Genomic DNA, 12,657 nt, shown 5'->3' with positions numbered 1-12,657 from the left:
ATTTCTTCATGTTGAGAGAAGCATGGAGTGAAAGGTGCAACAAGAAGGTGGAATCCCCAACAAATGAGGTCTCTGTGACCCACGAGCTGCTGTCTAGCGTATAATTTCCCTCCCAGCAGTATCCTCATTAGGAGTAAGGACTAACAGGCAATCAGGCTGATTTCATGACCCTTGGGAAGACAAAAAGTTTCAAGAATAGCAATGGCTCTGTGACTTCATCTATTCAGCAGAGCTCAGCTGATACATGCCCCAGGCCAGCAGCCTGCACACTCTTGCAGAGACTCTGAAGAGTTGCTCGAAGATTTCTGTTTGAAGGTGGGTTTCAATTCTTATTAATTTTAAAACTCCAGAAATAATCAGCTGGAGTAAGGATCCCAGAACACAAAATCCTTGTCATCACAAAGCTACTAAAATTAGTGCACCTGGATGAATGCTTTCCAGACTGTGCAGTCAGGACCTTGCAGATTCGAGGCTGGACCTTATGTGAAACACTCAGGTTCCCTTTTCCAGAATCTATCCCATAACTCTAATCCCTTAAATCATTAAAGAGTCCAAAAGAAAACCTTATGGCCTAACGTATAATTTAGGGTTTGATTAATTTAACCTGATTTCTATATACTCGCAATGTCTAAAGGCTATTCAATGAGTATTGAGACAACTTCTCATCTTGCTCGAAGTAAAAAAAAAAAAAATTACTTCAGGTAATTTGAAGTAAAAAAAGGTAAAAAAAAATTTTATTTACTTCCTGCATTTAATAACTAAATACAAAGATACTGAATTCTTCATTTTTTTCTCATATCAAGTAGCAAATAAAAATCCTGAATAAGCATACACAGCCTTGTACAAGAACACCTGCTTCAACGTAGAACTGTCAGATTCTGATACAAAGTCTGCCATAAATTCTTTTCAAACTTCTCTTTTCTTTAAAGGCAGTCTGATAAATTAAAATCTGAAACACAGATGTTAACTTGTTTTTCCTTTTTTGATCAAAACACATTCAAAATTAGTTAATTAAGTGTAACCCTAACTCCAACTCTAATTTTTTATGATTTTATGTGTTTTGATCAAAACACATTCAAAATTAGTTAATTAGGTGTAATTGGTGAATTTATAAGTCAATTTATAACTGAGAACAACAACAACAGAATCCACAACTTACATCTGTTGGAACTTGCAGCTCTTCCTGAGTATATTCATGGACTACTTGGATTAAATCCTTTGGAAAATATCCAAAAGTATGGCCAACCTACATTAAAAAACAGCAGAAGAAATGAGTATCAGTCAAAATTCTGTATAAGAAACATAAACAAGAGACCTCTCAGTAGTGAGAGGAAACATACAGATAGGCAGATATAACCACAAGAGATAGATAGTTGCTGTTATGATTACAGAGATTATTATTCCAAAATAAATTAATACAGAATGTTGTAAGGACAACTTTTCTAAAACCACTGAAATTTTATTTCAATATTCAGCTTAATTCTAAACACGGGGCACATACAGTGAGATTTCTAAAATAGCTAGAAGATCTGTACAAGAGAAAGTTAGTGTATATTATGCAATTAAAACTATGTAAATAAAAGTTGATTAGAAACAATTCCAAATACCCTCTAACAAGAATTTATCTGCACATTTCACAGCATCACTCATAAACCAGGTCTTAGACGTATTAATAAGTAAAAAAAAAAAATACATTTCTGAAATGCATGACCAGTACAACAAAAGGCAAATATTGACTGATACCATGGACTGCACTAGCTTTTTCCAAACTAGATTTTCAAGTTTTGTGGGAGAAAATAAAATTCATACTAATCTACACAGCAAGCTTAGTTTCATGCAAGTAAAGACAGAAGATAATCCCATTTATCTATAGCATGAACAGCTTTCCCAACAAGAATACTGGAATGGGTTGCCACTTCCTTCTCCAGGGGATCTTCCCAACCCAGGGATTGAACCACCTGGGTCTCTTGCATTGCAGGTGGTCTCTTGACTGAGCCACCAAGGAGACCTAAAAGGTATTATTATCAATATATTGTGTGTCCTCTTGAGAAACACATACTGTCTTTTACTAACTGTAGTCTGAAAGGGAGTAGCAGATCTCTTCCCAATCAATAGAGGAGGAGACTGACATGCAGATCAAATGCACAGAAAGGGAAAAAAAAAAAAAAAAGAGGGTATCTTATCACTAACTCCTAAAATACCCACATTATGAGAGCTTTTGTTATATCTGGCAACTCTGTGAAAGCCAGTTTTACTAGAACACTGCCTTGAAGATTAGATAAGACAGTGCAATTTTAAATTGCTACACTGGCAGTTAAAGTATAAAATTCTAAAAAAACAAAAGAAAAAAAAAGCTGCAGAATGAAAACTAAAAAATAGAAACAAGAACGATCTTGAAAGTTCAGGAGACAGAGTTTTTAATCATGAAATGAGAGGGGAGGCTGAGGGAAAATACACTTTTTCCCTTCTCAGGAAAAGTTTATTAAGAGAATCTAGAAAAGGCAAAGAAATCAGAGCTATGTGGAGAAAGGAAATACATTTATCTTGGTGTGATCTTTGTCAACTGAGACCACAAGTTGTAAAAAAAACTCCATATATTTTTACATCGAGTAGGTACTGTTTCTTAGGATTTGACAAAAAGACGCAGAATCATAGGTCCTCATGATTGAAGGTAACTTTTATATCTAATCTTGCTTCTATATTTCATCTCTGTTGATTTGATTTGGGAAAAGAATATTGTTTCAAGAGAACAAGTACATTAGCTACACTTGGGACAAATGGAAACAAGTGCTGCTCCCTGAAAGGAGATATTCACAAGGAAAGTGGGTAAGACACATGCCCCGTTACAGAGTTTCTGACTTTACTAGAGCTAAGACAGTACACATTAACTGCGATACAAGGCAGTAAAAGGAATGCCACACGAGTCGTGCAAACAAAGCGCCGCCTGAACGGCGGCTGTCTATTAGACAGCAAAGATCCCTTCTGGCTGAGAGCTGAGGGCAGGGTTTCCCTGCAAAGGCAGGGTCAGAGTCAGGAACCAGAAAGATTGGCAGGCTCTCTAGAGGTGAAAAGTCAAGTTCACTTACCCAAATGCTCCAACTTCACCACTTTATCAAAAACGGTATGGACTTGAAAAAAAAAGTTCCAAGAGTAAAGACTATCAAGAAATCTCATGCAATAGACTTGAAAGGAACAAAACAGACTGTCTTCTGAATATGGTGATTCAATTGGTGTGTGTGTGTTTGTTGGTCGCTCAGTTGTGTACGACTCTTTGTGACTCTATGGATTGTAGCCCGCCAGGCTCCTCTGTCCATGGAATTCTCCAGGCAAGAACACTGGAGTGGGTAGCCATCTCCTTCTCCAGGGGATTTTCCCGACTCAGGGATCAAACCCAGGTCTCCTGCACTGCAGGCAGATTCTTCACCATCTGAGCCATTCAACTGGGATTCTGCCTCAATAGAAAGGTTGTACCTGACCAGTTGGTCTTACTGGAGGAATCTGGACCACCAGCAAAATAAATCTGTTTTTCCCAATAGGGGATTCTTAAGCTTTCTTTTCTGTTGTTTGATTTACAGAGAGTGAAAATGTTCACCTTTGGGACTGAGTGTTATCTCTAAGTTTGGACAATCCTTAGGGTATTCAGGACTCTTACTACTTTCAATAAATAATCAGGCAACACATCACATAGAAAGGAAAGGACAATAGCTCATAAGCCTCCCAATCAGGTCACTTCTAGTGAATCACCTCATTAAAAACATCAAAGCGTGACAAGTCATTGATTTCCATGTCCGCCATCCCTGCACCCACAGAGCTGGCTGGGAATAGACCTGCTGGGAAGAACTCGTGGGAGCAAGTGTCCAAAGAGCAGGAAAAGGATGCCCCAGCAGTTGCAAGCAAAACAAGCAAACAAACAGGAAAGCACACAGCAAAAATCACATTTTGCTTTTTTAACAGAAACAGCACACATGATTAGGTATGTTAACAGTTTAGAAAAAAAATTCTTTTAAAAAATCAGCTCTTAACAGGAATGCCTGAAACACTATCTTGCCCATATTTTACAGGATTAAGTCTAAGGCTCAGGAATCCTTCCTTTTTGAAACAATGAAGTTAAGAAGTTTCAAAGTGAAGTTTCAGGTTTCACTATTGGTAACTACCAGTTTGTTTTCTGCATCTGTGAGACTACTTCTGTTTTGTTATATTCATTTGTCTTACTCTTTAGCTTCCACTTATAAGTGGAAGTATTTGTACGTACAGTATTTGTAACATACAGTATTTGTCTTTGCCGTAATTCACTAACACGACACCCTCCAATCCACCCATGTTGCAAACAGCAAGACTGCAGTCTTTTAATGAATGAACAATACTCTATTGCGACTCAACGGACATGAGTTTGAGTAAACTCCAGGAGTTGGCGATGGACAGGGAGGCCTGGAGAGCTGCAATCCATGGGGTTGCAAGAGTCAGACACGACTGAGAGACTGAACCTAACTGAAATGAACTGAAGTCCTTATTTGCTACATATGGAGCATTCATGGCTTGTAAGGCCTGACTCTGAGGAGCAGCACCTGGAAGCAGTTCACTTCTGTTGGAGACCCCCTTCTGTGCCAGGCCTGATGCCAGCAGGGGACATAGAACGAGCCCCTTTTTCCACAGTCAAGCAGAGGGGACAAGTTAACTCCATCAAGACCCCAAGAAACTGTAGCTACTTAAATCTACAGTGCTTAAACAAGTCAATAAAAAGGCAGAAAATTATGTCAAATTTTTACTTACACTTCCAGCCCAAACTTCAGGTGATCCCCCTGCCAGTTTATAGTAGACATATACAGTGTCTCCTTTTTTAAAATTCACAAAACGACAATCCGGGCCTGTAAAATCTTCTAGAGCCTCACCCCGGTACATTAGCACTGTATAGAAAGAGCGGGGAGGGAAAAAGCGGGTATCAGGATTCAACTTTCAAATATTGATTTATCAGGAAACATAACAATCCACTGTAAACAACAATCAAGCTTCTCCAGTACTCTCTGAAACCAATCAGCCTCAGCTCATATGCTCAGAGCATCTATAGAGCTGTATCGTTATAAATCAGGACATCCCCTTGCAAGTAGCCAGGAGAGAGGTAAACTTGCCTTGTTTTTCCTATGGATAATGCAAACAAAAAGCAATGTGTCCACTGCCACACATGGCTGGTCTCGAGTGAAACTCTTGGTTCCCTCTCTAACCATCCAGCTTTCAGTCTTTGGTGTTTCATAATTATAAAAAGCTTCATTTTGCAGTTGGGTAAATTCAAGCACAGATGCGACTAGTGTAAGCATGACTACATGCAGTGGTAATAGGTAACTGGGGAGAGCACCCAAGAACCCCCAAGAGGTCAATTAACTTGAACTAACCACTCAAAGGCCCTCTTCAAGTGGTTATAACTGCTACTATGCAACAGGAAACACCTTCTACTTCACTTGCAGTCAAGTTGCTCTGTCAGTATCTGGATAAATTAATGGGAAAGGCTATCATACCCAATTATGGATCCAATCACATAAGATAATATCTTCTGAAAGCATATAATGCTGAATATATCCAACATTAAGGAGGTTTATTTATTTCTAAAAACAAAATCAAAAGTGGGCAAACAGGTTTTGTTTCTATAAGCAAAATCGTATGTGGCAGGGACAAGCAAAACCATGAGAACTGTCCAGTAGTTACCTTCAGTCTTAACATGCAGGACTTAAACGATATTCGATCTAGAAATTGATAGAAGCAGTATTTTTCTTTTTGTTGGCCAAATATACAGCTTCTCGTCAAATGAAATAACAAATGCAATTAAACAGCAGAGAAAGGAAAGGATGAAACGGAAATAACACTTGTTCTAAAAGCCAACTGGCAATAAGTACCTTAAGATGTATCTTTACATACATATTTGAGGGACAAACACAGATTTAAAGGGGGTTATCTGGATTTTGAAGCTGATTATTTTAATACATGTCAGCATTCTAATTCAGATATAATTAGGTGAGAGGCAAAGTTGAAGGTGATGGACAGTTCTTAAATTGATAGACTGGAGATCCTATCAGAATTGGAAATATGAAGATCACTGCAGAGGTATAATAATAAATCAGATGACAACATAATGCACTCCGTGGGGCAGCTACCTGAAAAGCACACAAGGACAGCTAACATGGACACATCTTACTAAACAAACACTTTACGCAATACAACAGGGGACCCAGACCCTGCTCTAGCTGCTGGCTATCGCCTTTGGCTACACTCGTTGGACACACGCCATTTCTCCAGTTATGTGACACCCATGGGCCCTTCTAACACCATGTCTCCATACTGAGGAAGCATTAGGGATGTTATAATTTTCCAGATGACTGGTTTTGAGGTACCCAGGCAGGATAGTGTTTGAAAGCAAAGCAGAGCCAACACTGGCCATATCCAACACTGCTTGCTAATAACCTGGACTTACTCTGAGAAAACTGCAGGAAAAATTGATGGAAGTTGCTCCACTTTTGTAGCGTTTATTTACATCAGTCTTAGGGTTACCTCTAGGAATGGCTTAAACAAATCCAAGACAGCCTCCTTTCTTTCCACTAATGATGTGGCAGTGCTACGGTTCTTCCGATTGTGAAATCTGTTTTTGAATAACACTGATTTCCATCTAAATAGCTAAACTGTAGGCTTTGGCCTCAGAAGGAATGTTTTTCTATATGCACTGATTACAACACATGAACAACCTTGTGTGAAATGGTTGTCAGTAAGTTACAAGGTTATTTGAGACCACAACGATGATAGCGGCCCAAGGCAAAAGCACAGGAGGAGAGCCCAACAATGTAACTGATCAAGGCTCAAGCTGGCTGGATTTATAAAACCCCTGGGGTACTTACTATTTTCACTTTAACACTCTTCATCTGAGTCGGGGGATCTCTGCCCTTCTCACTACCCCCAGCCCACCCCGAATTCGCGGTTAGGGAACAATTTCGCTTCCTGCGCATTGGAGACGACTGATACCAGGTGGCCGATGCAGAGTCTCGGCCTCTTTCGAGAGACAGATTTTGGCCTTCCCGATGCCCTCCCTGCCGGGCTATTTGCGGGAGCCTTCCAAGCACAGAAATGATAGGATTGAGGCAGAGCCGGGGAGGAGACCTTGGAACACACCGCACGCCTGGACTCCGGGCTCATTCCAAACCTCAACTCCAATCCGTGTTGAAAAGGCGGTCCGAGCCCGGAATCTGACTTAAGCAGAGGGGCGAAGGGGCTGCGCCAGGGAGGATTTTCCGAGCCCTAGCAACCTGCAGCATGGAAGACGCCCACCGAGTCCCGGCGCATCCGCCCCCGGACTGCACCCAGCGAGGACCCGGCGACGGGGGCAGGAAAGCGCTCGCAGGCAGCGTGCGGAGCCCGGGGCGCGCGGCGCGCAACCCCATCTCCCCTCGGAGCCGGGGCGTGCCGGGGGAGGGGACATTGCGAGCTGCCCCCGGGGAAACCGGGGGGCCACCTCCGAACCCCCCACACCATCCCCCGCCTCCGTCCGCGAAGGAAAAATGAAAAGCTGGCAACAAGTGGGAGGCAGAGACCCCCACCGCCCAGGCCGGTTGGCCGGGCGCCCGGAAAGCCGGAGGGGACAGACGCAGGGACCCGGAGGTCGCCCTCCCCCACCACCCGGCGCTCCGCCCTACCGGCCTGCGCCCCCCCGGGTCGGCTTGCGGGACGGCCGAGCTCCCGCTCCCGCCCCGGCGATGCCCCGGCGCCGCCGCCGCCCTCCCGGCACTCACTGCTGCATTCTTCGTCCGCGCAGAGTTTGAGCTGCGAGAAGCGCCGGCCGGGGTCCTGCTCCGGCTGACCGGGCACGCGCCAAGGCGGCCCGAGCAGGAGCAGCCAGAAGAACAGCCCCTGCGCCGCAGCCATGTTGTGGTCACCTCGCGGAGCCGGTGACGCGGAGGACGCGGCCGGGCGGGCGCCGGCGGGCGGGGCGCGGGGCGCGGGGCGGGGCGCGCGGGCGGGGGACGCGCGGCAGCGGGAGGGGCGGCGCCCGCCGGCCTGTGAGTCCGCTGCCGACACGTCAGCGCGGCCTCCGGGAGGGGACCGCGGGGGTCCCGGAGGAGGAGAAGGACGCGCGCTCCCACCTCCTTGCCGAGGCCTCTTCGTCGGGTGTCTGCCTTGGCAACCGGGACTCTCTTCTTCCTCGTCCAACCGCGTGCCTTTGCCTCGGTCCCTGCGTCGTCCACCCTCCGCGAGACTCCATTCCTCCCTCACTCTGCTCTTCCATCTTGCATCCCCCACCCCGCGCCATCCCACAGCAGGTCTTCTTGGACCCCTTTCTTGCAGCTTCCGATTTCTGGTCCTTCTCAGTCTGGCTCATCCTCACCTCCCCATCGTGGTTTGATACTTCTTTTTCCTAACTACCAAATCCCACACACGATTTTCCACTGCTAGTCTCCAGTTCGAGATTCCCTCTTCTGACTCCCAGGAGTTTTGGGGAGCATCCCCATCCCGTGATCTCCCTATAGGAAAAGGAGAGGTCAGCAGAATGATGGGTCGCTGATGTACATTAGAGCCGGTGGCCTGCTTGGCCTTTTTCCGCACCCCTCGTCCCCTAGCCTTGGGGGATGTAGATGGGCAATGGATCCCCATGCTGAGATCTTCAGATTCTGCGGGTTTTATCCATAAGAAATTTAAAGTGTTAGTCGCTCAGTCGTGTCCGATTCTTTACGACCCCATAGAATGTAGCCTCGGAGAAGGCAATGGCACCCCACTCCAGTACTCTTGCCTGGAAAATCCCATGGATGGAGGAGCCTGGTAGGCTGCAGTCCATGGGGTCGCTAAGGGTCGGACACGACTGAGCGACTTCACTTTCACTTTTCACTTTGATGCATAGGAGAAGGAAACACCAGCCCACTCCAGTGTTCTCGCCTGGAGAATCCCAGGGACAGGGGAGCCTGGTGGGCTGCCGTCTATGGGGTCGCACAGAGTCAGACACAACTGAAGTGACTTAGCAGCAGCAGCAGCAGCAGAATGTAGCCCGCCAGCCTCCTCTGTCCAAGAAGGATACTGTCAAGGCAAGAATGCTGGAGTAGGTAGCCATTCCCTTCTCCAGGGTATCTTCCCTGCCGAGGGATTGAACCAGGGTCTTCTACATTGCAGGTTGGTACTACATTACCATCTGAGCCAGCAGAGAAGCTCTTATCCATAAGGGGAGAATAATTTAATTCAATGCCAATATGTTGGAATTCCATTTCATGCTACCATTTTAGGCCAGATGTTGGACAAAACACTAGGGTGGTGAAGGCAAACATGTAGATCAACAGACAAGCCCACAATTTAGGAGAAACCAACTTACATCAAAACGACGACAAGCAAAAGTTGTTAGGAAGGAAAAGCTAGTTAATAGCGGCCTCCATTTGTTGAGTGTTTTCTTTATGTCCAGGTGGTATTCTAAAGTCCTTATAGGTATCAGTTTGTTTAATCTTCACAATAATAGTAGGTCCTATTACTGCCTTCATTTTCAAGATGAAGATATTGCATTTGTCTGTGACCAGGGGCTTCTCTCTATAGTCTCTGCCAAGGCTGATCATCAACTAACCCCAAATGCCAATCAAACCCATTAATTAGTTTCCGAAACTGACCAGATTCCTTAAAAGCAAGAGGAAAGAATGTGGTCCCATCTATGCAAACCATAATGTTGAATAAAGAAAAAGACGAGCAAGAGTTCACAGTTGTTTATCTACAGGGACCATGAGATGTCCCACTGGTCCAGTGTCGTTCCCATGCTGTCTGGAGAGACTATACAACAGATTAGGTGACTGTGGAAATAGTATTGCCATTAGGAGTTCTTAATTTCTTTTCTACTATGTTTCTTTGCTTTAGAATCTTAGATTTGTTTATTAGGCATCCCCAACTTAATATGTTGAAAACTAAACTTCTTATTTTCTCTCAAGCCATGCTCCTTTCAATATTCCCTATCTCAACAACTGGTCATTGTATTTTCTAGATGTTCAAGTCAAAAACTTACAAACTATTCTGACTCCTCTTTGTCTCATACCCCAAGTCCAATCCATCAGATAATCCTGGGCACCCTTTATTTGAATTATTTGATTGAGGTATAGGCAGACAGGCAGAGATTTACTCAGTTGTGTCCAACTTTTTGCAGCCCCACAGACTGTAACCTGCCAGGCTCCTCTGTCCATAGAATTCTCTAGGCAAGAATACTGGAGTGGGTTGCCATTCCCTTCTCCAGGAGATCTTCCTGACCCACAGATAGAACCTGGGTCTCCTGCATTGCGGGCAGATTCTTTGCCATCTGAGCCACCAGGTAAACCTGTTTGAGGTATAACTGACATACAGTAAATTGCACATATGTAAAGTGTACAATCGGAGAAGGCAATGGCACCCCAGTCCAGTACTCTTGCCTGGAAAATCCCATGGATGGAGGAGCCTGGTAGGCTGCAGTCTGTGGGGTCGCTAGGAGTCGGATACGACTGAGCGACTTCACTTTCACTTTTCACTTTCATGCATTGGAGAAGGAAATGGCAACCCACTCCAGTGTTCTTGCCTGGAGAATCCCAGAGACGTGGGAGCCTGATGGGCTGCCGTCTATGGGGTCGCAGAGTCAGACACGACTGAAGCGACTTAGCAGAAGCAGCAGCAAAGTGTACAATTGGGGCTTGCCATGTAGCACTACAGATAAGGAACCTGCCTGCCAAAGCAAGAGACATACGAGACTCGGGTTCAATCCTTGGGTCAGGAAGAACCCCTGGAAGAGGGCATGGCAACCCACTCCAGTATTATTGCCTGGAGAATCCCATGGACAGAGGAGCCTGGTGAGCTATAGTCCATGGGGTTGCAAAGAGTTCGACATGATTGAAGCAACTTAGCATGCACATGCACACAGAATCTACAACTGGATAAGTTTTGACATGTATACACTCATGAGACCACCACTGCAATCAAGGTAATGAATATATCCATTCCCCTGAAAAGAATCCTCATGCGCCTTTGCCATCCCTCCCTCCCCTCTCCTGCCTGTCTCCAAAAAACCTTGTGTTACTCTAGATTGATTTGTAGTTTCTAGAATTTGATATCAATGGGATGATACATTATGTTTTTTTTTTTTTTTTTTGTCTGACTTCTTTCACTTAGCATAAGCATTTGAAATATGCCCAGAATTTGACCACCTCCTGTGTTAACACTGCAGGCCAAGCCACTGTCATCTCTCACCTGAAAGACTGCAATAGCCTCCTTACTCTTCTCCCTGCTTCTGCCCTGCCCTCCCAAAGTCTATTGTGTCAGCAGCAGTCAGAGCGATCATTTGATGATACAGATGTGGTCATGTCTCTCCTCTGCTCAAAATCTTCCTCTGGCTTTCCACTTCCAAGTACAACACAGTGACTTTATTATGGTCTGCACTGCCTTCTTTGATCTGACCCTGCTCATCCCTTTTACTCCCACTTCCTAGCACTTTCTCCTGGCTCTGTTAGTTTCACTCAAACACACCAAGCCCACTCATACACGGGAGCATCTGCACTTGCAATTTTCCCTCAACCTGGAACAGTTCCCCTGAATAGTCTGCTGGCTAACCTGTTCCCTCACTTCATCAAGGGTCTTTATCAATAGCATATCTCATTAGAGATGCCTTCCCTGACAACCCTAAGTAAATAAGAGCTCCCTACTTATTATTAGCATGGTTATCTAATCCATGTTACTGATTTATTTTTCTTCAGAGCAGCTACCACCTGCTTTATATTTGTTTACCTATTTGACTGTCCCCCTACCCCAAATATAAGCTTCACTGAAGAAAGGAATTTGTCTGTTTTGTTCACTGGGTAACATAAGCCCCAGGGAAAATATCTGGAATACATGAGGTACTCAACCAATGATTTGATGAACTCATAATTCTTCACATATTATAAATATACTACACTATTTACCTACATGGAGCTTCCATATATAAATATGGAATATTTATATATGGAGGGAATATGCCATGAGAGCACGCCATCTTCTGTCTTCCCTTCAGCAGCACCCTCAACACTAGAAACAAACTTGAAATATATTTACTGTTGATTGAGGACATATTTGTTGTGGAGGGAGTGAATGAAATTGTACTGTACTCTCTTCCTGTATCCTACCAGAATATTAAAGCAGATAAAGAGGTCATTTTAACTTCTATTATTTCTATTTAGAGTGGTATTACTAACAATTCATTGGTGGGAAAAGCAAAATTTCAAAATGACCTAATTAAATATTACTTCATTAATAATTATTTTGACTGATTTTCACCTGTGCTTTTATATGAAGCATGAGAGTGCTCAGTTACTGAAGAACTGACTGCTTACTTTGTAGATTTTCTACAGATTTTATATCTGCATCATTTTTTTTTTTTTTACTATTATTATTACCTTAAAGAGATACTAACAATCTTGGTGGGTAATCAGAAAAAAAAAAAAAAAATTCTCTGCTGACCACAGTGAGAGCAGTAGTGGTAGTGCTTCCTGCCTGCAGATATATAACTATAGTGGATGAATCAGCATTCATTTTTAACTCAGCATTTAAACACTGATGCTTGACATAAACTCTAATCCCAAGTGTATTATTTTTTAACACTTCAGATGGAATTTTCACTAACTAAAGGCTGAGTAACAGTCGAAAAATAGATGTGGTGACTTC

General features: G+C 43.8%; 1 protein-coding gene across 5 annotated transcripts in view; it reads right to left on the bottom strand.

Annotated features, from left to right (window-relative positions):
- Window positions 1-7,957, bottom strand: part of MIA3 (MIA SH3 domain ER export factor 3) — a 58,196-nt gene extending 50,239 nt beyond the window's left edge. For 3 of the 5 annotated variants that reach the window (XM_061382265.1, XM_061382264.1, XM_061382267.1), the window contains exons 1-3: window positions 7,767-7,939; window positions 4,771-4,904; window positions 1,160-1,246 (exon numbers count right to left, since the gene is read on the bottom strand). In XM_061382265.1, coding sequence (XP_061238249.1) covers window positions 1,160-1,246; window positions 4,771-4,904; window positions 7,767-7,899 — 354 coding nt within the window. In that variant the 5' untranslated portion in view covers window positions 7,900-7,939. Of the gene's footprint in view, window positions 1-1,159; window positions 1,247-4,770; window positions 4,905-5,387; window positions 6,899-7,766 lie in introns of those variants that run through there. The other 2 variants (XM_061382262.1, XM_061382266.1) reach the window with 2 other exon arrangements.
- Window positions 7,958-12,657: the final 4,700 nt, after the last annotated feature.

This window comes from Bos javanicus, chromosome 16, assembly GCF_032452875.1.
Source record: "Bos javanicus breed banteng chromosome 16, ARS-OSU_banteng_1.0, whole genome shotgun sequence".
NCBI lineage: Eukaryota > Metazoa > Chordata > Mammalia > Artiodactyla > Bovidae > Bos > Bos javanicus.
The sequence above is the reverse complement of the archived record's forward strand: the minus strand, read 5'-3'. Positions and strand labels throughout refer to the sequence as shown.